General features: G+C 39.0%; 1 protein-coding gene across 2 annotated transcripts in view; it reads right to left on the bottom strand.

Annotated features, from left to right (window-relative positions):
* CDH13 (cadherin 13) overlaps nt 1-27,115 on the bottom strand; it is a 443,548-nt gene that overhangs the window by 352,307 nt on the left and 64,126 nt on the right. For both annotated transcript variants that reach the window (XM_063168107.1, XM_063168108.1), the window contains exon 2: nt 4,296-4,407. In XM_063168107.1, the coding sequence (XP_063024177.1) occupies nt 4,296-4,407 (112 nt within the window). The remainder of the gene's footprint in view (nt 1-4,295; nt 4,408-27,115) is intronic.

Genomic DNA, 27,115 nt, shown 5'->3' with positions numbered 1-27,115 from the left:
CCCTCATGCCAAGTAATGGGAACCAAGTCATTTTTCAATATCTTCTGAAGCATGTTCTTAATACACTGAGTGATTTACGTGAATTGAAAGAAAATTGAAGATGTTTGTAAAACTCAAAATGCATTAAAAACTTCTTCATTTTGAAAAGCCACAACACTGTTTCAGCAAGGACACACTGAATAGGTGGAAAATCCACAGTTATCTCCCTATTACCCAGAAGCTCAGACAGTTTTCCCTGCAAGAAATTGCTAAGCGTAAAATCTTACCTTGCTTGAACATGTTCTTTTGCAAGCTACAACTACCATGTGCAATCCCAATTACCCAAACCCTGCAGTATTCAGCATGAAGAGGTAACAGCCACATCCAAACCCTGTGTCAGAACCCTGAAGAGGCTTTGGCACACCACAGGGGGCTGAATGAGGCTGGCTCTGCTCAGGGTGTGGGGAGAGGGAAGAAGGGGAGATGAACGAAGTGGGTGCGATAACTCCAGGATCTGGATGAGCAGGAGAGGAACAGCACCACTTTTGGGAGCATGGAACAGGCACAGGAAGAGGCCATCTGTGCAGTCAACTGGCATGGAATGACTGGGAAGGGTGGGTGTGATAAATCACAGCTCTCACATGGCATCAGCTCAGAATCAACAGGAAATATTTGGACGTGGGCACGACCAGGGCCATGATCCATTTGCACACAAGGCTGTAGGAGGAGGAATGGTCTTCTCTGATCTTTCCACAGGCTTTATATGGTTTGAACAAAGTAAATCTTGTTGGAGGTCACAGCTTTGCCAGACAATTTAAAACCTGCTTTTAAGCATTAATAAGCACACTAAGATATTTCACATCATATGAGTAAGCAATGATTTTGATATGGTCTTTGTTAAAATCCACAGAACAAAAAGTACCCAAATGCAGACAGACAACACCTTGATCTTGAAGCAGGCCAGGCTCTGAACAGGCAATCTATCACGTAATAGACACGAGAGGTCAGCCATTAATTAACATCCAAATTAGAGCTTTTCAAGTAAGGGTCAAAACTTCCTCTGTTTTGACATTTAAAGCACTGGCAATGCTTTCCCCAGTTTAGCATGCACAATGCATCACCTCGTGCTTTATGTTAATTGCCTCCATTATTCAAGTGCACTATTTGATTCATTGTCAATTAAAAGTACCCCCAAAAGCCAAGCCCGATGTGTGTTAAGTATAAATGTGATTAATGTAACACAATTACATTCCCACGTTTGTTGAGTCTGATTAGGAACTTTCCCTCAGCCCAGCGTGACAGAGCCCTGTCACTGCCAGTGACCTGCCAGCCTTGGCAGGGACAGGCATTTCCTGGCCACAAGTGCTTCTGACAGGTGTAAAACCTGTAATTAAATGCTGTCAATTAGCACTTCATCAAGAATGTGGAAATCTTGATGATCTTCACTATTGGATTGCAAAGATGGTCCTAAATGTAATGCAAAGATGGTCCTAAATGTAAAGTAAAAAAAAAAAAAAAAAAAAAAAGCTATAATGAAGGAAAAAACCAGTGACACAAGTGTCTGTTAGAATAATAATTATGTGAATATAATTACTATTTCCAGAAAGTGACTCCGTGGATCTTTTTCCTACTACATCAAGGGAACATCTGGTTCTGCACACAGAGGAAAAAATTAGGCAGACCAAAAGTAAAAGTGCAATGCCTTATTTTGTTTATGGTTATAGAAAACACAAGTTATAAGGAGATCTGAAGGGGTCTGAGGGGAAAAAATTAATGACCAAACAGGGACAAAGAAATGGTCAAAGTCTGGAGTTACTACTTAATGAGATGCAAGAGTAAATAAATAAATAAGAATTGAAAAGCCAGTTCAGCCTGAGCACAATGACAGAAAAACTAATAGTAACTGAATACCAGTGAAACTGATAGGAAGGACAATATGCACGCACAGGTGGACTTGTCATGGCCAGCTTATAAGCAGGCTTTAATAAAAATTGCTACAAATCACAACAAGAAATAAGAGAAAATTCTGTACCCTCAGTATGGTCTACTCTTCATTCTTCTCATCAGCATATAAATAAAAAATATAATTAACACTGCCATAGGTAGAAGTAAAAATACAGAGGAACCAGATACAACCTACATTTAATTACAAGGGAGATGCTAGCAATGAAACGTACAATAGGTTCTTGTTTAAATTGAAAAAGAAAAAAAAGACAAGGACTGTATTATTGCACTTCAGAAAAGAATTAAGGAGCTGCTTGGCTTATTGAGGACTACAAAAACAATCACTGCTATAGGCCTGGTTTACATATTTGCTCTATTAATTTACACAGCGCTGGTAAGCCTCACATTGCAATGCAACTGCTAAATTACACTGCTCTTGGTAATGGGCATAAAAAGATGCAAGAGCATGCAAAGTGTATTCAAACAGACAATTAAAATTATCAATTCTGTTGACAGCTAAAATGAAGGAACTGTGCTGAGGTTTAATGGTGCTGCATGAAGGACACCCTGTTTGTGGGTGATTGAATTAACCAGGACCACACGTCGACAGTCTGCCTCTGTCCAACACTGCACATTAGGCCAATTTACTGTCTGCTTATTAAAATAATTTAATTCCACAGACTGTTCCCAGGCATTTCTGAGTCTCTTCCTGCTCTTCCCTCCTCTTCTCACTAATGATGGCATCTTAATTATTTGTGTTCATTTTACGCCACTGCAAGTGGCTGGGTCACCCCAGAGCAGCCCAGTCAGTTTGGCTGAACCAACCCATCCTTGGGGTGATCCTCTCCAAATCAGCAGGAGATCTGGCCAGACACACTACAGCCTCAAAGTTCTGAAGCAAAAAAGTATTCAACAAAGTTGTTTGTATTCAATTTAGCTTATCCATATTAATATAGTTTATCATATTGCTTCTTTTAATAGGTCTTCAAACCAGCTTGCATATTAAATCTATTATATTCTTAGAATTTCAACTTCTAGCCATGTAAGAATAATGTGTTTGACAAGTCCAAAATAAGAATTCCAGAGAAAATGAAATTTCATAAAGAAATAAGAAATTGAAGCCTCTTTTCCAAGCTGAACAACAATCTCACATCTCTGACTAGTACTACGACTCATGATCTAAAGTTCCTGTGAAAAAGCAGCTCAGACTAAGCAACATATCAAAATGCTGAGACTAAAAATGTTATCCTAGAGGTTTATTTTAGTACCTCCAAAGGCTGGGTGACTTAAGTTTAAGAGATTTATTTCAATAGACTTTGGCAACTAATTCTGACATTTCGTTTTGAGAAGTCAATGCTATTTTAAAGTGAATGTGCACAGATTACACCTTCATCTGAAGTGAAAATACATCAGTGTGTAGCAGGATGGAACTGAGTTGGAAATGTGTGCATTTGGTGAGTAATGTTGGTTTGCATTTCTTGGTTCCACCAAGCTATGGGATGCATCCCACTGTAGGATTCAGATATTGCCCATTGCTGGACACCCAGAAAAACTCCTGGTTCAGCACCAGCAGCTAAGCACAACAAAGAAATCATTGGTAATAAATATCACACATAAAAATGCAGGTGTGCTTGGAAGCTATGAAAATGGCAGCACTTAAATCCTTTTTTAAGTCTTTAAAGACATCGATAAGGCACTACTTCTGTTTGACAGGGCTGAAATCCCAAAGCCCCAGAATGGAATGAGCAATTTGTAACCCTGAAGTATTGGAATGAACTGACTCCAGAACTGAAAAACTGTTAAATCTCCTTCTGTTTAATGCTTTGGGTGTACAGTGTCAGATTGGGTTTTATTATGTGATACCTGCTCTATGGAAATATACTGAATATTCCAGTTGTATGACACTTTGCTATCATTGATAATCCCAAACTTCTTCCAGCCTTTGAGTTTCATGTCAAGACTTGGACTTGTATCACCTATGAGTGCTTTCAAAATATTAACTTCTAAATCTCAGTTGCAGAGATAATTTAATAGACATGTTGATGTGCAAGTCCTGATTTCAGGCTCATAGGTAAGACTATAAAAGAAATTCAGAGTAAATTTAATTTTTAAGAAATGGCTGATTCTAGGTTTCCACAATATTCACATAGCCCTAAATGATTATATATTGTGTTTTGCCATTTCTAATATATGAAACAAAGTCAAGCCTGTAGAGACATAGGATTAATACAGGGGAACTCAGACCGAATCATGGCAATATCCAAAATCTTAGGTACAAAACAAAAAAAAGCTTTCTGATAAATGGCAGGAATGAAATGAATCCATAAACAATTCTGATTTTTGCACAATAGTAATATATGAAAATAACATACGGTTCAGAATCAGCCGGTCCTCTCTGAATTCAAATGGCTTTTCTATATAAAAAACCTTCTGCTGGAATCCAGGGACACATTCTAAATTTTCTGCACATGCAAGCAGCAGAACCTGAGGGGAAAAAAAAAACAGAAATAGACTTTTAACATCCACTCCTTCATCCATCATGTTGGCTTCTGGGAACCATAGCGGGTTTAGGCTCAGTGCTCATAAAACAAAACATTGGGGTCCATACTCATAAAACAAAATATCCATCACATCACACTTCCCCTTCAAATCTTGCTAAAAAAGGTTTATGTAAGGTTTTTGCTTTTATATATATGGGCTGGCATTGAAATTACAAAATAGTAGCTTTCAAGGTGAATTTCAGTTCAGAATATCAATAAAGATTGTTACTGGTCCATAAAAACATAGGATGTAATATTGCTCCTAAAAATCACATTTATTTAGGCCTAGTTGAATACAGCTGGACCTAAATATATGCTGACATTAAGCATAAGCAAATAAATTTGAAAAGTGATAAATTAAGAGCTGCAAATCTGTCTCAAAGTTGATCACCAAGTTGCAGAAGAAATTCTGTATTCATGGGTAAAGTCTCACGTACAGAAGTTTCATTTCTAGAATAAATTCTCTGCTAGCAAGTATAAACTGCTTCTTTTCCTTCTCTCCAAGCCACAGTTTGTCCATTCTCCCTACAATCAAAAGCTTGTTTACACCAGGGGAGGACTGAAAAAGAAAAGGGTGCATCATAGAGGAGGTGGATCTGAAGGCTCCAGTTGAATACAGTCTGTGTCACTGTCAGAACACGGTCACCCAAGCTCTGTGTCACCACAGGAACATCAAAGGAGGAAGCTTACAAGCAAAATAAAATTGCTTGGGAATAGGTACAATTCTAATCTCAGACTCTGAAGCATTTTATCCCTGAATAGAGAAAAAACCTGAAGGGCTATTTTCCTTGGCAGCTCTTAAATGAGAGCATGGAAGTAAGAATGGTCAAGAAAGAAGCAGCAAGCAAAAAGAAATTACTAAAAAGTTTAAAAGGCTAAAGAGAGAGGCAAAAGGAGGCAAGGTTGAGAGCAGGAAAAGCCAAATCATATTTTCCAACCCATATGTGCGTAAGTGCGTTTTCAGAAGTACTTTCTGCTTTAGAACATCTAAAGGTGTTTTACAAAGCCTGACTTTCAGGTGGTGCACTCACCACTCTGATCTCAAAATTGTTATGGGCAATCTGCTGCTTGTCAGGCAGCCCCAGCACAATCAGTGAGAGAGGGCACGTGTGGCAACCAACAAAACAAACACAGGGGTTCTGAAAGGCATTTACTCCTAAATTCAAGTGGCTCTGCACAACGGGTCTATTTACTGAAGACATCCTCAACACAAAATTACAGTTTTGGAAATAAAGTTCTTCAGGGTTAAAGTGAAGACAATTTCTCCCTAATGCCACACCAGTGAACGCTGAGGGTTCTTTTCTCCTTCACCAGCTCAGGTGACAGCAGCGCTCTCACTTCTCCCAAAGCACCAGCAGCATCTCCCAGTCCCACCGCCACTCCTTCATCATCCCAGCCTGCTGATCCTGATCCTAGAGAGATGTCCTGCAATATTTTAACAGCTGCACATTTCCCTACTCCCCACCACTCACACTCCATTTGAAAACCACAGTGATACATGATCTGCTCTCTCCCTTCTTGCATTTCCCACTCATTTAAAGTCCAGTGTGACCCCATTTACAAAACCCAAAGGCACCTGCTCTGCATTAGTTGTTCTTATGGAACCAACTTCTGGATCATTTGTTTCATGTCAGGCCATTGCTATAAAAGCTTGGCCAGAAGTGCCAGCAGACTGCAAGGAACAGCCAGAATATTTCATGTTAATTAATCAGGTGGAAGGCAAACACAACAGATGGACACCTTTGCTTTCCATCCCGCCCTGCTGCACAATGGTCCCTTGGAAGGATTAACCAAGAAAGAAGAGAAAGATTTAAAGTAACACACTAAGAAAAGTGCAACACACTTGACTTCTAATAATTTCAGTATCATCACACTATTCCTGCCTTTCTTAAAAACGTTTAAAACCACAGCTTCCAATCCCTCATTCTCTTAATGACATTGATATTTTGATTTTATTGGAGATTTTGGGGCTGAGAATTGGATGTGTCCCCTTCAGTCTTCCAGCAGGAGATATCTGCAAATGTGCACTGAGGTATTCAGAGCCTGCCCTGAAAATTGTGCATAAAGCTTGATTACTGATTGTTAAAAAACCTGCCTTATATGCATTTCAATGGGCATATGCACAGGAAGAAAGGCACACATGCATCTTCTGCACTCATTTTCTGTGTGCACAGGTGCAGGTTTAAAGTACCTGTCTTTCTGACTCAGTGTTCCTGGATGAATATGCATTAAAATGCAATCACAGCAGGAGAAAACCTCTTCCCATCTCAAGATGCAAGCAAAGTTATATAATGAGTCCTCACCAGAAAAACAGTCCAAGCCATATATCCTGAAATTTATCTACAAACAGCTCTTCTCCTAAAGGATTAACACAGCAAGTGAGAGGCAAATCGTGTTCTGATCTCCCAGCTACTCCAGCCTTAAAGCTGGAACTCTTGTCTTACAGAGCTATAAATAAAAAGCCTCTTTGGACATCATCTGTAGCAGTACTTAGAGATGGGAATATGTCAACTTTATCAGATTTGTGACAGTCTAAGTTGACTTTGAAATCTGGGCAATCTAAATGGGTCATGAGTTAACTTCTGTAAGCCTGGTACAGAAGGCTCACATAATAGAGATGCAGCAAATAGAAAATGACCTTTACTCCCTTTGAAATAATTACAAGACTAAAGCTTGGCCTTGCTGTGAAATGGAACATTTTATTCCACTTGTGCAATTCCAGACTCTTTCTTCTTCTCTACATGTCAGACAAAATGTTAAATCTGTCATCACACGGACAGTTTTTAATTAATTGTATTTAAAAAAGAAAATTATTCTTTTAATTTATTTTTCTATGAAGAAACTTCTGTTGAACTAAATGTCTAGCTCATTAAAATAATTTCTGTAAAGGTTCTTCACATTGGAGACAGCAGTCTTTAAAAATATCTTGAAAAATTAAGTCAGGCAGATGTATGTGTAAGGCAAAGAGGCTTGTTCAAAGCAGAATATATTCTCAATTTAAACACCATGTAGATTTCATATTTTTGGATATAATAAAAGGTTCTATGGACTGATAGCTCCCTATATGAAGACTTCAGCTAAATAGACTGTAAATAATATTTAAATATCATATGTAGAACTCTGAATAAACAAATATTGTTCACCCAGCTAGTCAAGTGCTGCGCAATTAGTACAAAAGGATCCTTCACCTGCTCCCAAGGAAAAAGACAAAATTCTTGAACAAAAATGACAGTTATGCAGCAAACAATTTGCTCATGAAAATCTAAAAGGGTAGAAGTCTGAAAAGCAAAGCAGAGTTGTGACTACTCAGTCCTACCAATCCTATGTTCATCAACAAGCAAAATCAAAGTTCCTCATAACCTCACGCTTTTCAGAAATGCACAGTGCCCAGACTCAGTTTTAATATTATGACAATTTTCCTTTCAGAATTTATTGCCAGTTGGTCTAAGGAAATGTCATAGTTCAGATAACTCCTGTGCTAGTTGGGCCCCTGTGCTGGAACTGTACTCCTAGTGAGATATCAAGCCTAAGAAACACCTTTTATTTTTTCTTTTTTTTTTAGTTAATAAACCAGCACACACATGCTGGTGACCTTTACTGACCTCTACATTTGCACTGAAAGCTGCTCACACAGAATATGGCTGGAAAGCAAAAAAAGAGAGCAATTTAATACTGTACTGCAGAGGAAATGAATAAACTCCCTGATGCTAAGGCACCTTTGGGTATCACAGCACCTCAGAATAACAGGGTCCTTCTACCTTCTCTTCTGGTGACCGAAAGTCATCTCAGAAAGGTCTTTCTAAAGAATTTCAGGTTCTTTGTGTTCTTTTCAACTTGCACAGTTTCAGTTTGGCCACATGCTCGCTCTGCAAATGAATTTTCTCGCCTTTTGCTGTGCACACCCTCATATCTTCATTAGCCCTACCTTGAGGAGATCACCTAGCACACAAACACAAGCTGCAGACTATTAATTGCATTTCACACAAACTCTTATGGTGTGAAATTCATCCTTGTGTAAGGCTTTACTTAATTAGAAACGTAAATGGTGCAGACACCTGTGAAAGCCATCTGCCCAGACAGGAATCCTGCACACAGTAAAGGTAAACAAATCTCTTTCCAGAGGAAAATGTTCTGTAGGACCACATTCTACCTTTGACTTCAGGAGGGTAATCTGAAATAAAAACAAATCAACATAGAGCACAAGAAGGAGGAGCTAAAATTCAAATCATGCTCATTTTTACTAAGAGCAATAATTTCAAGAGTTCAAACATTGTGAATTTTCACTTCCTGAGAAATGAGGTTTTAGTTCTGGTTGTTTTGTTTGGCATTTCCGGTAGGATTGGGATTTTTTTATGTTTTGAAGCATGGTTTGGGGGCTTCATTTTTATTTGACTCATTTACTTGGAAGTGGGTATTGAAAATTTATGCTTCTGAGCTTTTCTGTGGAAACATGAGAAAGAGAAATTTGCTTTTTGCATATGAAAACTTCAGATTTTCATAAGAAACATGGTATTCCTTAGAGCTGAGAACGAAGAGAAAAAAGTAATCAGAATACTGAGAACTGCCAACACCGAATTAAATTGCTCATGACAAAATATTTTTATCATGCAGATTGAGATTTTTGAATCTTAAAACCTTTTCCATGTTCAGGTGCTGCAGCACCAGACCCACAAAAATGGAAAATGAAAATGAGGAGGCCATCAGAGAATGAAACAAGTGATAAACAGCACACAGTCATGGGGAGATGATGAAATGATGAAATTTGAATTCTTCTCTCAGATTTAAATGAGGGAGTTATTAAAATGAAATTAACAGAGGGATACTTAAAATAAAGAGTGCAGCTCTAAGGTTTTGATTCTGCATTACACAGACTCCAATTAGGGTGTCAGCAGGTCCTAAGGCAATTATTTCATCAAATCACACACACAGACTGGACATGAAGTTCTCTGTGTCTTCTGTGTTTTTTAATATCAACTAGAACAACAAAAAAAAAAAAAAACCTGAATAAATTATCCTCTGATTGGCATAATTAACAAAGGCATTTTAACTTTACAGAAAGGTATGTTGAATTATTTATCTCTGAATGTGACTAAATTAATTAAATGCAGTTCTTTCAAATTAATTTGATTTCTAGAATATTATTATTTGGGGCATTTATTAATGCAATATTTTCATTTTGGGAGGAAGTTTTCACTGTTTCAGGCTTTAACAGCTCTTCTATCAGGAAAGAAGTTGAAAAAAAGAAGACAGTTCCCTATCTCTACAGCTCTACCTCTATATCTGATGGAGAGCTCCAGTCATTTTTGTAAGAAATGCTATTAAGATTTGGCACTAAGATTCTTCAAGGATGATAAATACCCTCTTAAAGGGCCTACCTATCCATTTACTGCACAGCTCTGTCCTAAAAGGGAAAGTCACACTCGGAGTACTGAAGAGTGGGCTATGAAAATGCAAATTAGAATGACTTTATTGGCTTAAATGAATTCAGTTCTCCTGTCACTGAAGCTGTGTGACTGCGGTAGGCATCCATTAACTGGAAACAAAATGTGACAAACTCTTTTGTGAGACTATCTACCACAGGAGCTTCCCTTTTATGGGCACTTTCCTTACGTACCTATGTTTATTATGAGGATTTTATTGCATGTTCAGTAAAAGGTGTGCATCTTTCTTGGCACTGGGAGTCTCATTAAGTTGTTCAAGGAGTGATTTGCCAGTGGTGGTGTCAGAACAGGGAGTATCAAACAGCCACTCGCCTTCTGAAGTTGAGGAGCTCTGCAAGAGGCTCCATCATTTTCTTCAGAAATGATTTATTCATTTATTACTGCTCCCAGGGGCTGTTCAGAGATCAAAGCGACCAGGGAGCCCAAACTGTGCAGGGTGAAGAAGGATAATATGGGCAGTGCCTGCAAAGTACAGGAGCACCTGGACAGCATCCTCATTTCAAGGCAGGGTTGGGCCAATCCTCTCTCCCCAGTCACTTTTCCTGCTCTCCCATTCCCACCTGCTCCCTGAGCCCAGTCACCACAAAGTTCTGTGACTCTCGTGTGCACAGGATGATGTGGCTGGAAAAACAGGGCCTGGTGTGAGACACCCACAGTCTGCACCCCAGTCTGGGGCAGCTGCCATGAAACTGCACCCTAAAATAAGATTTTTAAGTTATTTTTACTAACATATTTTCCATACTTCAGAACTAGAGCTAGCTTAGATTTCCCTTGACTTCAGAGTCCAGGAAAAACTTGGGACGTCCAAGGAAATCCCATAGATATTCCAAACCCATCTGGACACATTCCTGTGTCACCTGAACCAGGTAACCCATCTTGGCAGGAAGGCTGATCTGGATGATCTCCAGAAGTCCCTTCCTACCCCAACAATCCCGTGATTCTGTGAAACCCTCACACAGGAACCCCCTCTGGTGTCACAAGCAGGCGCAGTGATCTGCTGGCCAGACCACTTGATCCCCATCAGAAATAATTCCTACATTTCACAATTCCTGACCCTTATTCTGATGGTCATTTCATATCTCCCAGAGTAAATTTGTTCACAGTCAATTTATAGCCATTTATTCCTGCACAAGTCTTGTCTCATAACTAAATTAACCTTTGTCCCCTCTAAATTTTCCATTTATTGAGCTAGACAAACCAAACTCCTTCCATCTCCTTCTATCTGGATACATCCCTGTGACCATCTCAGTAACATTTCTTTGTGCCTCCTTAAGCTCCACCTGTGCAAAATACGTAAAGAATTCCAGATAAATCTTCTCCACAGTCTGGATATTTCCTTAAGCCCAAAACATGTTGCCTAATGCTTCCTAAAATTCCTTTTGAAGTCTTGTCATGCTGGTGGCTCACAGTCATTCTAAAATTAACCAGCACACAAAGAGCTGTGAAATTTGACATCAGTGGAGGAGTGACCACCATTTACCTTCAACAATGTTAAGCAGCTTCTGCAAACAGAGCCAGGATTAATCTTTATGAATATAAACACAGATGCAGACCCTCATGCATTGTTAAATCCATTTCTGACCAGATGGGGACCAGCTCTGCCCATGGCCAGCAGAGATCTTCCAGCCCCTTCCCTCTCCATACAGATTCCTAGCTGAGGTTCAGGATCTGCCCACAGATCCAACAGAGCTCCCAGCTCAGAATTATCTGTACCCACAAGTGCAGATCAGAATGCAGGATGAACTCCCACTTCCAGCCATGCAGATGTATCTGATCATTGTTCAGATTTTGTAATCCAGGGAATGGCTCTCATCCCGCTTCATTAAGTATTTTGATGATTAATAACAGACCAAGAGCAGTTACTTGTGCACAAAATAAGTAATATTTTAAATTACTCAAGTATTTAACAAGTAAATAACTACCCATCATGATTAATAGCACCATTTAACACACTAGACTCGAGCAAAAGGACAGGTTGGGCTCCAAGGTTATTTTTTGTTTATTTTTAGGCATTATGAAGGAAGTAATCATGTTTTGTTGAAACCCATACACCACTGGAATGAGATTACAGCTGGTTAGCCTATTTAGAGAAGCTGCATAATAAATTCATTTTACAGGGTACAGAGTAATGCAAATGAGCAATTCCTGTACCAGTGAAAGGGGCATAAAGAAGAAACATTGAAAGTCAGAGTTCTGGACTGGTTGTGCTGCAAGGTGGGGAATTGCTGAAACCTAAACTGCCTTACAACAATAACCTTTGTGAAGATCTGCTCACACCAAACATTTTAGTTATTTATTGCCTAATGGAATAAACAGGTTGATCCTCTTTTCCTGCAGTAATGACTTCATGAAGCATTTAGATGAATGAAAATATGGATTTCTGGTTTACTAAAAAGGAAATAAATTAAAAATTGTTTAAACTTATTTAAAACCCTTCACATGAAGTTGCATGGGGCAAAGTCATTATTCCACATAGGAAAACACTGATGTGGCAAAAGCTGTTAAAGAAAAAATTAAAATCATATTTCTTAGAGCAGATAGTGGGTTTTGGATAGGATGGCTGGAAACTCTAAGGAACATGATGCATGTTTAATTTCCCAGCAGTGTGATAGTTATCAAAAAGAAAAACCAACCTTCCACCTATTATTTTCCTCATATTCCACAAAGTTAGAGTCTAAAGCAATTATTACTGCAGCACAAACTGAACTCGGTGTAACACTGAACATCTGTCTTTTGCACTGCTAAGCTAAAACTGAAAATGAGCTTGCTGAAAACAATCTTTGAAAGTATAACATGGATTTAAGGATTAAACACAAACACGCTTCTATCACCTTCAAACATTACAAAAACAGAAACAACCCCCCAGAACTCATAAAAGTATAAGGACAAGTGAAAATATCTGGTTTTCAACTTCAAAAAAGATTTGCTGAACGTTTTCTGACCTTCTCCTGAACACTCACAAATGAAAGATTTTTTAAAAATTAATACTTTCAAGTAAAATCCCTTGATTCCAGCAAGGTTATTGGAGAAAAAAACAAGTCTAACATCCAAAGGCTCTTAATAAAAACTGAGAAATTTCTGCAAGGAGCCCAACACAAACATCTCTGCCAGTTTTGACAAGATTTTATTTGACATCAACACGAAGAGGACCATCCAGTCTGTAAAACAAGCTATAGAAAACTTTTTCATGAAGGTATCTGCATATCACATGGTTGCTTTTTCTTTACAGCAAATAATACAGAGCAATATTAGTATGATAGTATTAAAATAAATAGATTGGCTTCCTATGGGTTTCTATTTAAAAACCAAGCTCAGAGATGAACTCTTAGTAAGGACAGGGCTGTAAATCACCTTAATCTTTTTTAGTGGGTCAAGACATTCTCTATCTTCTCACCTGTTTCTCATTTGCACAAAAGTCATGTAAGCTGAGTAAAGTCTTCTTCAGTGCTGGTTTTTAAGTGATTTTACTTTCTTTTCCTGAAGAGCAGTAGCTGTACCCTAGTAGTAGTACAGTATTAACCATACATGGATTTACTTCATTTTGACCAAAGTTCTTGCATTACTTCTCATTTTATAAGTCCAGACCTTATGTATTTACGTACAACGAGTAGTAATTCTCAAGCTCGTGGAGTCATCTTGAAATAAATATAAAAGGATTAAAAAAAAAAAAAACACAATGTATTTTTGGCTATGTCAGCTGCTCATTGGAGAATGCTTTTAATGCATTGCAAGAACACAGTCAAAAAATGAAAAAGAACTTGTACTAACTCTTCTGAGTGAAAACAATCCCCAGGGGAAAGACAGCAAGTAGTTGAGTATTTTTGAGCTCATCACAATCAAGCAAAATGTCTAAAACTTACAGGCTCCCTCGTGTTAACAGTGACATTACATCAAGAATGACCTTTCCAAAGAAATAAAACCCATTAATGCTAGGAACAGATAACTATTAAAGATCAACACTTAGTAGCCAAAGTAGGGGAGGGGGGAAATTCAGTCTGGTAAGTTAATTAGAACATAAATAATGTGAAACCAAGACCCTGGTCTATAACCCTCTCTCTTATAATTGCTTGCAATTTAAAAGCTGAATGAAATCTTCTATGCAAAAGATACAACTATTGACCTCACATGTATTAGGTAGTCAAAGAAAACCCTGACACGCTGAGAATGAGATCTCAGGAGTATTGCACAAAGCCTCAGCAACACCCTGTGAAATACTTATTTCTTATTTCTTTACAGAAGAACTTTTTTTCAGCTATCAAGGAATGGTGTTTCTGGGAAATGTTGGATGTTAATTGGCAAAAATGTCAAGGGGTTGCTTTTTAGGGTTTCTTTTTGTTTATTGCAGAAACTATAATCATAGAAAATGATCTATACCCATGAGAACAACGTTTTCGTCAGGTGGAGGAACAGCTGCCAGTCCTGAGGCCCAAGAACAGATTTTGTATCCCACAAATTCCACATGGAACCTCCACAATAAACTATCATTTGCTTTTGGAAGCCATTGCTTAAATCAACTCCAGTGGTCAGGAAGCCACTGCAGCCTCCCCACTAAACCTTGTGGATGGCACTTCCAGTACTTTTAATTGTTTTATAATTATCTGTATTTACCAGACAAATCAGCTGTGACATCCAACAGGCAGCAGACACAAACAATAAGAACTAAACACATGAGAAGTTGGGAAAAATGTAAATTTCTGCCCTGGATCCTGCTTTAATAACAATAGTACTGAGAATTCCCACAGCAGGATATGAGACATTCAGCTGGGGAACGTCCCATCATCACTACATGGAACAGAGGTTAATGTAATATTTTGCAAGTTTATAAAATCAGATTGTTTGGCTCATCTTGACAAAGTTAAACTCTTTGGGTTGTACCTAAAAATAGGGAAATTTAAAGAAAAAATTTGAGTATCCAATAATTTCAAGCCCTTTTCCTTGTATATAGCAATTTAAATTTACTGGAGCACTTCAATCATTTTTTCTTGTATGTGCTTCAGCCTGAAAGTGATTGGGGTTCTGTGCTTGCACAGTATAAAGCAATTTAAAATTATTCATCTGCTTCAATTTTTATAGGTACTTTTATTTGAAAATGATTGGGGTGCTGATCATGCTCAGCATTGAACAATTTTAAATTATTTAAATGCCTTTTTTAAATCAATGCCTAATGTTTAGGCCTGAATTCTAGGAGGCTATAGCACATTATCAGGCAGTTTAAATTATACAAGAATATTATATTTTGCACAATCTTTCATCTCCTAAATAAGAATCAGTTTCCAAGGGTGAAAGCATAAAGCATTGCACTTCAAAATAAATCAGCATTATGCAAAACCAGAAACCTAATTTTTTCTTTTTTAAATATTGTAAGAGACCTTTTTTCCATAATCAAATTCCTGTGCCTTCGTACATCCTATGAAGCAGGAGCATTTCAGCAGCTACATATATTCCTACTTCCCTAAACTGATATAAACCATTTCAAAGGAGAACAAAGTTTTAATGAAGTCTGAGTCCGTGAAACAAATGAGAATGATTTATTCCCACAACATTTGTCTTATCAGATGTTTTATCAACCAAGCATTCAAGTCCTCTATTGTGAATATACAGAATTTCAAACACTTCTGGGGCAAGTTTATGGTAAATACTAAGTATGTCAAAATTCAGGTTGGACTTCGAGGACATCATTCCAGATTTAACAGGACTGATGCACAAAAATCTGTTGGGTTTTGGGTTTTAATTGATAATTTATTGTTATCAATAGTAAAGAATACACTTTGCTTTTAAGTATTTTTCTGTAAAACAACAGGAAATGGAGATGTGAGGTTTGCAAATGGTGCTGGAGATGTACAAATGGAGAGCTGAGAACTGCAGGTGCCAGGCCACATTTTTTAGTGAATCCTTCACTTTTTTCATGCCTGCTCTCCTTCATCAATGCTATGCCAAGGTGCTCACATTTCCACAAAAATCCAGTCCAAGAATTTTGTACTTCCTACCAAGATATTCAACAAATATCAATGTGGACTACACCTCCACTTGAAAATGGGATATCCTGGAAATAAAAAACTTATTGACTAACTTCCTCCGGGGTCTTATCTCCATATTTCACCTTTTGCTTTCCAACACAAATGACACAGAAGAAATAGGACAATTTCTTACCAAGAAAAACAATCCCACGTTTGAAAAGATAGGAGCTAGCCCTCAAAGATATTGGCATGCCTTACTAATCACAAGCTTTTAATTCAGCCTCTCCAATTTCAATTAGTGAGTAAACACTGACATCCTCAATTGCACTACACAGAGCTCCCCTTTATCCAGTTAATCATGTTCACTGCAGCTATTCCCCAGGTTGAGTTTTCAGAGTTCCCAGATTCTGTAAATCCTCAGCATTACATCTTTTGATTCAGGAGCAAAAATACTGACACATCTTATCATTTAAAAACACGTGTCCTGGCTCAGGAAGGAGTGTGTTCTCCTCTCTCCCAATAGTCAGCTGCCACGCTCCCATGTACAGAATTAAGTTGCAAAGCATCACTGAACTCATCTGGAATATTTTGCTTAAGCTAAACCTCATATTATAGTAATTAAAGTAGCTGTGAGAAACTGTAATTAGACTAAGTGTCCAACAAATATTAATCAGTAAAGTAATATTCTATTATCAAGAAGAAGCTACTCGCAGTAGGAGTTTCTCTTGTGAGAAACTAGATTAGGAACTGAGCCAAAATCAAACCAGAAGGCAGAGCAAATTGGGTCATTTGGAGCTTCATTTTAATGTGTAAATGTTTTCACCTATATTTCACTCATTTGTAATGCCATTTCAGTGCAGAAGGCATAAGCAGGCTCCAGGTTTCACTCCTGGACCTGTTGGTTATTCCCAATGCTCCCAGTCACTGTGACCAGGATTTCCCTTCCTCAATTCTAATCCATGCCAAGAGACAAACTCAGGCCACACCACAGGAAAACCATTTAACCTCCCCATGTTCCCCCATCTGTAAATGAAAATAATGCAATTAACACACAAAGCAGGAAGGCTCTGTGATTTGCTTCAGTAAACTAAAAAAACTTAAATAAAGAGACACTTTCTGTAGAGGGCAGAAGGAAGAAATATCTACAAAATGTAAGAATTAAAAAGCTGAAACTCCAAATTATTTTCTTTTTTAATTAGGCTAAGTAGGTGTATTTATAGGTATATATTTAGGGCAAACATACAAGTGTTGTGTCCTTTTCAGCACCATGGAAAATTATAACAAGCTTTCAGTTCTGTGATTTCCAGGACTGGTAGAAAGTTGTTTATTACTGAAGAAGCAACAAGAGAACAAAGCACACCACCCGTGGCTTCCAGAAGGCTCACATTTTCTAAATGGTGAACTGCAACCCATCAATTAAAACCCATTCTCTAAGTTCACACATCCTACAATGTTGTCTTTTCCCTTTTGCACTCATTAGTGCCTTAACAACAGCAAAGGCTTTATTAGCAACTAACAAAAAAAATCAGGTTTAATACACAAGACTGAAGAATAAAGCCCTTGAAAGATGTTTATGCTGTGACAGTGGCTTTCAAATCCACACAGGAGATAATTTTACAATTCTAATTCAAAGTAGAGATCTGCATTGTAAGAGACAAAGGAAATTTTGAAAAGCAAAGCCAAAGTGCAAATGAGAAGATCATCTTAACCTCTGCCAACAGTTAAATTACAATCCCTTATTGCATCCATTGGCCACAGAAATAAATACCAAGTAGCAAAAGGAGCAAATATTATATGGAGCAGATGGAGAATGGGAAATTTTTTGATCAGATATCTGGGAAACCACTCATTTTTTACTCTCCATTTTAAAAAAAGAGTCAGATCCAGAAAAGTAGACACTATGGATGGGGTAATAGGTATCCACTGGCAGAAAAGTTCCTGAAAAGTGAGAGTTTGCTGCTATAATTTATTCTCATGTAGTGAGATAAGAAGGCACTTATAGGTTGGCTCTGGTTTTTTCTAATCAACTGATAAAAAACTAGGGGAAAAACTCAGTGAAAATCAATTAGCCCAAGGGGGAAGAACCACAACAGAGATGACCTGAAGGAGAAATGAGGGGGAGGACGTGGAAAAATTGCCCTGTTTGCTCTGAAAGCTCACAGGAGTTCCCACAGAAAGTGTTCTGTAGTTCTGCATTCAGCCCCCACCAGCTCACACACTTCTCAGACTGTGCTTTTCTATCCTATGTAAAGGCTCCAGTGTTTCTTGGCATCCAATTTGTTTCACTAACATAGTTCATATTGTTTCCATGCTTACCAAGAACTGTTAAAAGCAGGCATGGAAGAAGAAATAATTGCTCCTTTTTCATAGCTTGCTCTAGCCAGCTTAGAGGATGGAGAATTCCATCAAGCAGCAAGGGCAAAATCCATCCTAACCCCTAAGGAAAGTCTCATGTGTGACAGAGCCAGAATCCCATCACATTTATTTTTATTTAATCTCCATGCCTTTTCACTTAGCAATTTTCTTTTTGTCATTAGCTACCCCTCTGTCCTAGATTTGGGTTCTCTCTTTTTTTGCCTTTCATTTCTGCTTCCTTATCCTCCATCCCAGAGGCTGCCAGGATTATGGGACTGCTGGAAGGGGCTGGTGTCCCTGAATTCCCTCCACAGCCATGACAGACAGGAGCATCCACCTCACTCCTAGGAGTGTCCAGGTGCCAGCCCTAAAGATGCAGGTGGTCTGTGTGCTCACAGGCAGAATTCTCAGGGAATTTTTCATCCCCTTGCACACACAATCATATATTCCATTTAATTCCAGTTTCCCCTGGAAATTGCACTGCAGCTGCCAGACCAGACCAGCACACTTTATAACCTTCACCTCCACAAGAATATAACTCCTGCTGAAGCACACTAAACACAGTAAGAGCTAGAAATTATTAGCTTGGTTAACTCATTAATAGACAGTGAGTTCCAAGCTGAAAGGATGCAAGAAATCAGTGTGTGAGCAGGGCTGTGCTCAGTTGAGATTTCAAGGGGAAGTTTTGTCAGGGAGAAGAATTCTACTGAAAAATTGATCTGCACCTTTCTGCCTATGAAAGCTCAGGGAACAAAGTCCATGTCTTTGAGGTAGGTCACTATCAGAGCACTGCAGTGGGAGACCAGAAGACCATCTGAGATGAGCAAACAGTAAATGGAGGAACAGAAATCACATTAAACTGTTTTTTTCCCCTGGGATCCAAGCATGAAGAAAAATAGGACTTCACAAAGCATAAATTAAACAAAACTTTTCCATTCTGTTAATATTAATCATATTTGTTGTCATCTGTTGAGCATAACTTAAAACAATATCCTAAGAATTGAAATGTGGTTTTTCCCCCCTCTCCTGGGCAATATCTGTTTCATGGCAGTAACTCTGGAACCACAAAAACCAACAAAACATTTTTTAAATTTAGAAGTGTGTGGGAAAAACGCCATCCTGGAAGCGTTGAATCACTTTGTTTTACCATTTTTGAAGAAAATGAGCAGTTAAGATTCCCAAATCATTTTGCTTCATTTTTTGTTTTAGGGCCAAATTACATGAATGAATTCATATTAGCTGAACATTATTCTTCAGCTGCTGTGGAACGTCCTGGAAGCCAGGAGTTTTGTGTCTCTGGTTGTGTGTGACAGGATCTCCACCTGAGTGGCCCCTTGGATGTGTTCCTGGACCGATTCCTGCCCTGTTACCAAACAGGGTCTGTGGATGAGGCACCTTGAGGCCACCAAGCCTCACCACAAATAATTTTTAAACTGGCACCAAAGACGGACTACTTGTTTAATCTTTCAAAACTGAAGAGTCTCAACTAGAGGTGACACAATCTAAAATACACTCCCACTTCTGATTTCTAAATGGAGGAGAAAAGGCAAAATTCTATAGAAGAAATCAGAAAGGATTTGTTGCCTGTGTGGCTCCACATCACTGGCTCATTGAAAAAGGAGTTTCTAGTTAATTTTGTCAATGTTTGTCATCATTGTAGTGGCAAATAACCCCTGAGTTAGTTCAGCACAGTGTTCTATAGATAGACCAAGGTGGCACAAACAAGACATAACATTACTGAGGTGGCCAAGGACAGGTTGGACAACCCTATGAGGAAGGAGGATGAAACTTTAGCCCACAAAGAAAGCACAAATGCAGCAGATTTGTTTCTAGTGCCCAAACTCCTTGAGGCAGGCAGACAAAGCCACTGTGCATCTCCATCTCCAGCTATGTAGATGCTTTTCCAGCCCCCAAACGAGGTGTGAAACTGGTACGGTTTTTTCTTACAGAGTAATTTGAAACAAACAAAGAGGAATAAATATTGGGGGAGAAACAGTAATCTTAAAGACCAAAGACAAGCATTTCTAAGTCAGGACCACATTTTGAAATATATATATGATCAACAGCTGCCTATATAACTTCTTAAAGTGTTACAAGCCAGACCCGTGGTTTTTGCCTAGTTTTAATGTCCTGAATGACACAAGAGTTTTGTGATGGACACTACTGAAATCTACCCTTTTAAACTTTTTTATTAGAACTATTTGATCTATAGTTTAAAGATGAATAAAGCTATAACAGCATCTCAAATTTACTTGACCCAGTTTCTACAAAGCCACATGGTAAGCTACGCTATCATTATGCTGAGTGAATGCTCACCAACGTGGCTTCTGGCAAACAGGAATAACTCATGAACCATAAAGGCATTGAAAGATGCTTTCCCTCTCCATTATCTTCCTTAGTTTGTATTCCCCATTATATTTGGGCCCCCTGTTGTGATATAAAGAATGGTGAATCTCTCTTGAGCATAAATTAACACAAAGCTCCTGCAGCAGTTTCTTGCTCTCCCCATTCTTGCCACAACACACCTGCTTTAAGCCTGCAATAATTGTTTTGCTGTTACCTGCTCCTAGAAGAAAGGAAGCTTGATAGCAATGAATTGAACTTGGCCTTTGTCCCCTTTCATTGTATCTGCCTACAGCAGACAGCAGCAAAATGCAGCTCAATTAAACACAGCCCTCTTGTCATCACAGAAACAGAAGCTCTTCTCACAGCAGAAGCAGGAAAGTTTTGCCATGATACCCCTTGTTGCATTTGACAAGTTTATTCAAAAGCAAATATTTCAGTGGGGAGGTCTGTCATTCTAATCCTGTCCTTTATGCCGGAGCAGCTAATGCAATTTCAGCTACCTGAATAGGAGGGCTCTCGCTTCCAGATGTTCTATTGTGCCTTGCAGACAACAGCTGACACCAAAAGACAGGTATTATGAGCACTTTTTCCATCGTTAGCTTGCTCCCAGCACAGGGTTTACAGCTGCTTTGTTGATTCCTGTAATTCTGATAGGCACAGTAGGAGCCAGTGTAATGTTATCCCTCTGTGGCTCTGCCATTATAGCAGCGGAGAGAGGGCAAATGTACTGAGCAAGGTGGCAAACTTAAACAGCCCTTCAATAGCTCTGGAACAACTTAAGAGATGAAAAACAGGCTGGTACACTGAATAAAGGCTTGAAGGAATTGTAGAAATGGTCGTGTTTGTGCTTCCAGGACTCAAAGCTCAAACTGCAGTGTCACAGGAGAGCTGCACCTTCCCTGCCTGGAGCCAGGCAGGGACAGCCCTGCAGGGGACACCAGGGCAGGGCAAGGACCAGAGCAGCCAGGGCAGTCTGGACACTGCAGCTGGCTGAGAAACACCTGGAGAGAGACAGCCTTAACTTCAGCCTCAGAGGCCACTCCAGCCATTCCAAAATCAGTTCAGACCTAAGTCCTGTCAGGTCAATAAAAAGTCCATTAAATTAGCCATGGCAAAAGTTGTATTTACTAGGCTGTGAAGGATAACTATTTGTTGCCCAGATTCTGGTTTCTACCCTCCATTGGCCAGAGGACAAGAGAAAATGGGTAGAGAAAGCAGTGGGGATCAACTCCGGCTTCAAAACAGCTCCAATACAGAAGGTGTAGACTGTTATCACAATTCTTTGTACTAGAATTATGTAGTAGTTTCTAAAATTAGAAAAAAAATTAAATCTCCTCTTTCAGATCTTGCTCTTATAATATTTCAGACACTTCTACTTATTTTATTTTTATTTCCAGCATATTTCCTCCCCACTGCCATGCAACAAAGCTATGAGTAAAAGAAAATACACACAAAATGCAATTAAAAAACCAGGCCTCAGCTTTAATGTCACATCTTGCACCACTGGCTAACAAATAAACTGGTTTGATTTCATTAATTATGTACCAGTGTTTATAATCAGCAGAATAGGCTTTTTCCATGCAGCCTCTTCAAGTATTAAAGAAATAAACCTCACCATGAAGCTGTTGAACTTTTTAATCCCATTGGGAAATAGCAACTAAATGCAAATAAAAAGGCAGGGATGGAAAAAAAGGATAGTTTTAACAGAGTAATATTTGCACTTGTCTTTGGTTCTTAATATCAATCTACATTATTTGAACATGCTGTTTATTGTCCAACAGCAACATATTTCTCTCCCCACCTGTGATTTGTGGCAGATAAGCTACATCTGTTTGCCATGAGCTTCTGCTAGGAAATAAAGTGCTTTCCTTATAGAATTTCATTCTCCATACTCAGGCATGAGCAGTCACTACATTATCACTTCACAAATGTTTTCTAGTTGCCAAAACCTTATGGAAAACAATCTGTTCCACTCATTTTCTCCTTCAGCATAGAGGATGTGTTATAAAGATCAAAAGCTGATCCAACTGGATCAGGAGTCAGTGATATTTAAGAAGCGACATCACCACAGCCTATCCAATCCATTTCCTAAGTGCAGAGATGCATTCAGACACCACGCATGGCTCACACTCAGCGAGACTGAAAGAGATGACAGTGTCTCAGCTTACACAGAGAATGATTATTATTCTCCAGGGGGAAAAAAATATCTTATTTTGAAGTACTGTAAGCGATCCTCTTTTCTCTGAAAGAAAAAAGTAATTGCTCCTGATTTGCTTGTTATCAAAGCATGATGATACATCCTCTTCTTCTGTACCAATTCATGTAACAGACACGCAGAGTTGTTCAGATATGCCACTTCTCATCCATATGCTATTTTCTTTGTCCAGTGTTTTGGGGGGGAAAGAGCTCCAGCACAAAGGAAAGCAGGCAAAAATTCAAATCTGTGCAGCAATGCTAAATTGCAATAGAGATGTTCTTCCAGAGACTTTAATGCAGACTGCACCCTCCCTTGTTAAACATACTAACTAATGGGAGCAAATTAGCCACCTGGTCTGTATTCAAATTCCTTTTCCAACAGCAATTCTTTTGTAATTCTTCCCCCTGTTAATCTAGTGTTGAAATAAGAGAAAAATCTGTACAGCCTTAGAATACAAATGGCTATTAGATAGTAATGTGGTGCTCCATCTATATGAGTTATATTGTTTTTCTAACTGCAGAAGGAGAGGAGAAGTGGATTGTAATGAAGGCACTGTCCTCTAGCTCAGCAAAGCCAGTCAAACCTCCAGCTTTTGTTTTCAAATGTCTTTCAGAGTGGCTGGCAGGGTTCTGAGTGACATCCATGAGGTTTGGCTTGGGTCCTTCACAACTTTCAGGAAATGTGTCTAACACAGCTGCCCTCTCTGCCTGTCTGATCCCCAGCCCCTTCATTTACCCCATAATTTGGAGGGACAGATTTATCAGTCACAGCTCCTGGCACCACATTGCCTCGTGCTTCCCAATCCCAGCCAAGCAAGACCTAAGAAATCCTCGAGGCCAGGTCTGGATTTCCTCCCTCTCTCCAGCACAGAGCACACAGCCCCTGCTACAATAAATCATCCCCTGAAATGGGAAGTGACAGAGTAAAAACACTTTGAATAGGAGCATATTTACACCAGATGCGAACATAGGTCACCAGAAAGATGCTCAGGGTAAAACAGATGGAGAATCAATGAGGCAGAGAGCTATAGGAAAGCACTTCTGGATGGCAGGAGCAGCAAAGGAGGCTGTGACTTGACTCTAGGAAAGGAGAGAGACTCTGAGGAAATCCAGGGAGAAAGCTGCCAAGGTCCCTATGATCTTCTTTTTTTCTACACTGCCACAAGCTGCTTTTGAACTGAAAGATCTTAAGAAATGTTCCAAAACTAATGAAAATCAATTAAAATCTGTCCAGAAATCATAATGGGGTTGGGATCAGATAAGCAACCAAATATTTCTTTATAATAAAAAGAGATCACATTTCTCAGATCATGAAGTGAGAGTAATAAGTATCCAAACATCTGCCAATGTTTGCCAGGGGACAGCAGCACGTACATAACAAGGGCTGTTCAATTTTACATCAATGCACAATCAAAGGGAGGATTTATGGTATCTCCTGCATAGAAACAAAAAAGAATAAATTGATAGAAAAGATAAAATACTGTAGGACCTGACAAAAAAAGGCAGAGTACCTTAATATAAGTCATAGATGATATGGTGAAAAGACTATCACATATATATTTTATAATACTCATATGAATATTCCTTTACCACAGAAAACTTCTTTCTATATTTCTTATTTCTTGTTATCTTAGGTTTCACCTCAGCAAGTCAGAGCCCAGAGCAAAAAAAGAAAAAACTTGTATTATCATGTTCTTCCTCCGAGACTTTGAAAACTTCATTGACTGACATTGGTTTGTGTCCTTCCTTTTCCTCTTTGCAGTTCTGCTTTAGTTACCTACTCTCTAAATCAACAGTAGATGCTTCAAAACACTTTTTTCATCATGGAACAGGTTTTCATATTTTTGGTGCAATTTTCCAAGGGCCAGGGAGGATGTAAAGCATGAGAACTAGATCACCCAATTGATCTTTTTATGTCTAGAATATATTTGCACAGTGGAGAGACACACCACTGATACAGGCCATGTTAGTCCTTGAAATTATCTTCTTTTTCATGTTTCTTATTTCAAAGCCACACAAACCAGATCTGATTTGACCCAATGTCTACTGGAAGTCTCTCCTTGGATCATGTCGCAGATAAGAATTCTTCCCCTTGCCAGCATATTTACATCCAGCAATTTCCTCTATAAAAGTTCCCTAACCTCTCTGCTGTCCCAGTCCCCTCAGTTTGCAGTCATAGCCTCAAAAATGGGATTTGAGAAAAGCCTCTATTTCCATGATAGTAATCAATCCAAAACAAATCCAGAGCAATTAAGGAATAAAGCAAAGGTGTCACAGATATGCTTGCTACTATATTCAGTGTTGAAAAAAACCCAAGACTCTCACTGAGTTTTTGACTTTTAAATGACTTGGCTCAGTGAGGGTCCCACAGTGTGAGGACAGGCTGACAGAAATGGAGAATAATCATTTGCAAGAACAGTTTTTAAAACAAGGTACTGTACTCTGTTGAATAATGAACCACCAGCAGCTCCACAGGCAGTATTTTTCACTTCTATAAAGAACCAATTTACAGGATTTTTCATTTAGAAGGATTAATTAAAAAAAAATAATAAAAAGGAGGGGGAAAAGAAAAAGACTCCAGCTCTAAGCATTTTCTTCTCTACTATTACACCTTTGTACAAAGTCCTTTTGAGACTGTTTTATAAAAATGCCCTACATCAATATAATTCAATGATAACTTTCTTACTCCTTTCCTCACTGCCTTAAAAACATGTCCTGGATGGACACAGGAGATGTTTAGGAAGATATCCTGCTGCCCAAAGGTTTCTTTTCCACTCAAGCACACGTTCCCACTCCCAGAGATGCCAGCCTGCTGGGCCAGTGTGGAGTGAGCAAACAACAACCATCAAGTAGATCCATCCTTTCTACACCCCTGTGCTTCTATCCCGGGACGCTTAGCCAGGTTTGTTCACCAATCCACAATTTCTCCTGGTGCCCACTTGCACAGAGCAGATTTCCCTTTCCCACTTTGCTTTCAGGGCCCATTCAGTACAAATTCTACCTGTGTGGCAAACAAAAGCCACGTGTCCCAGGGAGGAGCTGCCTCTGCCAGCTGAGATCTCGGTCCCACAGCTGTGATCCCATTGCAGTGCCCGAGACTTTTGTGAAAGAAGCCAGGAAATGGGGATGAAAAAGTGGATCAGACTGGTAACTTTACTCCTGAGGCAGCTTTCCCAGCCTTTCAGAAGAGAATCCATCCTACAGTGCTGTTGTACTTTGGATTCATGATCACAAGAAGAAGTCATAATAGCAAGCAGGGAATTGGGTTCTCCTAAAGAGGAACTCCTTGAAGGGTTGTGATAAATGAGAAAGATACAGCAAGAGAAGGTAGACTTGGAAGTCCTGCTGCTTTTGCAAACTCTGTGGTAAATCACTGCAGTGTTTCAGACTGCATTTTTAATATCCCTCCCCTGAAATCTCCACATAGGGGGCTCTTCAATAGACTGAAACCTTACATGACCTATGAAGCTTGTGGCTTCCAGAATGCTTTGGCTCCTTCACAGCATTTTATTGATACTCTCCCTGGGACTACTTCCAAGGAAACAATTATAAATCTTAGAATTCTACCATTCCTAAGGTGACATAGATTTGTAAAGTCAAAAAGAAACACAGCAATCACCCAGGTCCAAACTAGTACATTGGAAATGCCAAATCTTTCCCTCAGTAATTCTTCCTTTGAGTTCAATGACTTTAGTTCTGTGCACCAAGGACAAGAGGATGCTCTATCTCACTGAAATAGCCTGCTTAGGGACTTTGCTTCAGCAAGGGATGTAAAAGTATTAGGTCAGAATTCTCATGTGATGGAAACCCTAAAAATGGAGCAGAGCCTGTGTCACAGGGTACTGAAACTCCCAAAACTGCTAAAATATTAACATCTTTCCACTCCCCAGAAATGAGATTTACCTGCCTCAGCCTAGAGAGGCTTTCCTTGCTGTGGGGCATCAGGAGGTGGCCCACAATAGCTCAAAAGGGGTCCTGTGATGACTGAATCACATTGTGTATTTTAACAAGAATAATCTCAGTTTTAATCTGTACCACATTAAGTCATATCAACAGAGGAAGTAATAAACAGAGCCTTTAACAGATATTTATCATTATTTCTTTTTTTACACAGCACGCATGAAGATATGCATGCCAAAAACTTCTACCCTCTCTGCAGATGAGAAAACAGAAATTGAGTTCTGGTAGCAGAAACAGTTTAGGAGAGAGCCAGAGATACACAAATGGGATAATTTTTGCTGAAACAGAGCTGACCAGTTAGTTCTCAACACAGGAGCTTTTTATTAAAGAAGGCAGTTTTACCAAGAATAAAACAGTTCAAGGGCATCTATTTCTGTTTAAACCTGATTTCAGTGGT

Source organism: Melospiza melodia, chromosome 13, assembly GCF_035770615.1.
Source record: "Melospiza melodia melodia isolate bMelMel2 chromosome 13, bMelMel2.pri, whole genome shotgun sequence".
Classification (NCBI taxonomy): Eukaryota; Metazoa; Chordata; class Aves; order Passeriformes; family Passerellidae; genus Melospiza; species Melospiza melodia.
This window is presented reverse-complemented; position numbering and strand designations above follow the sequence as displayed.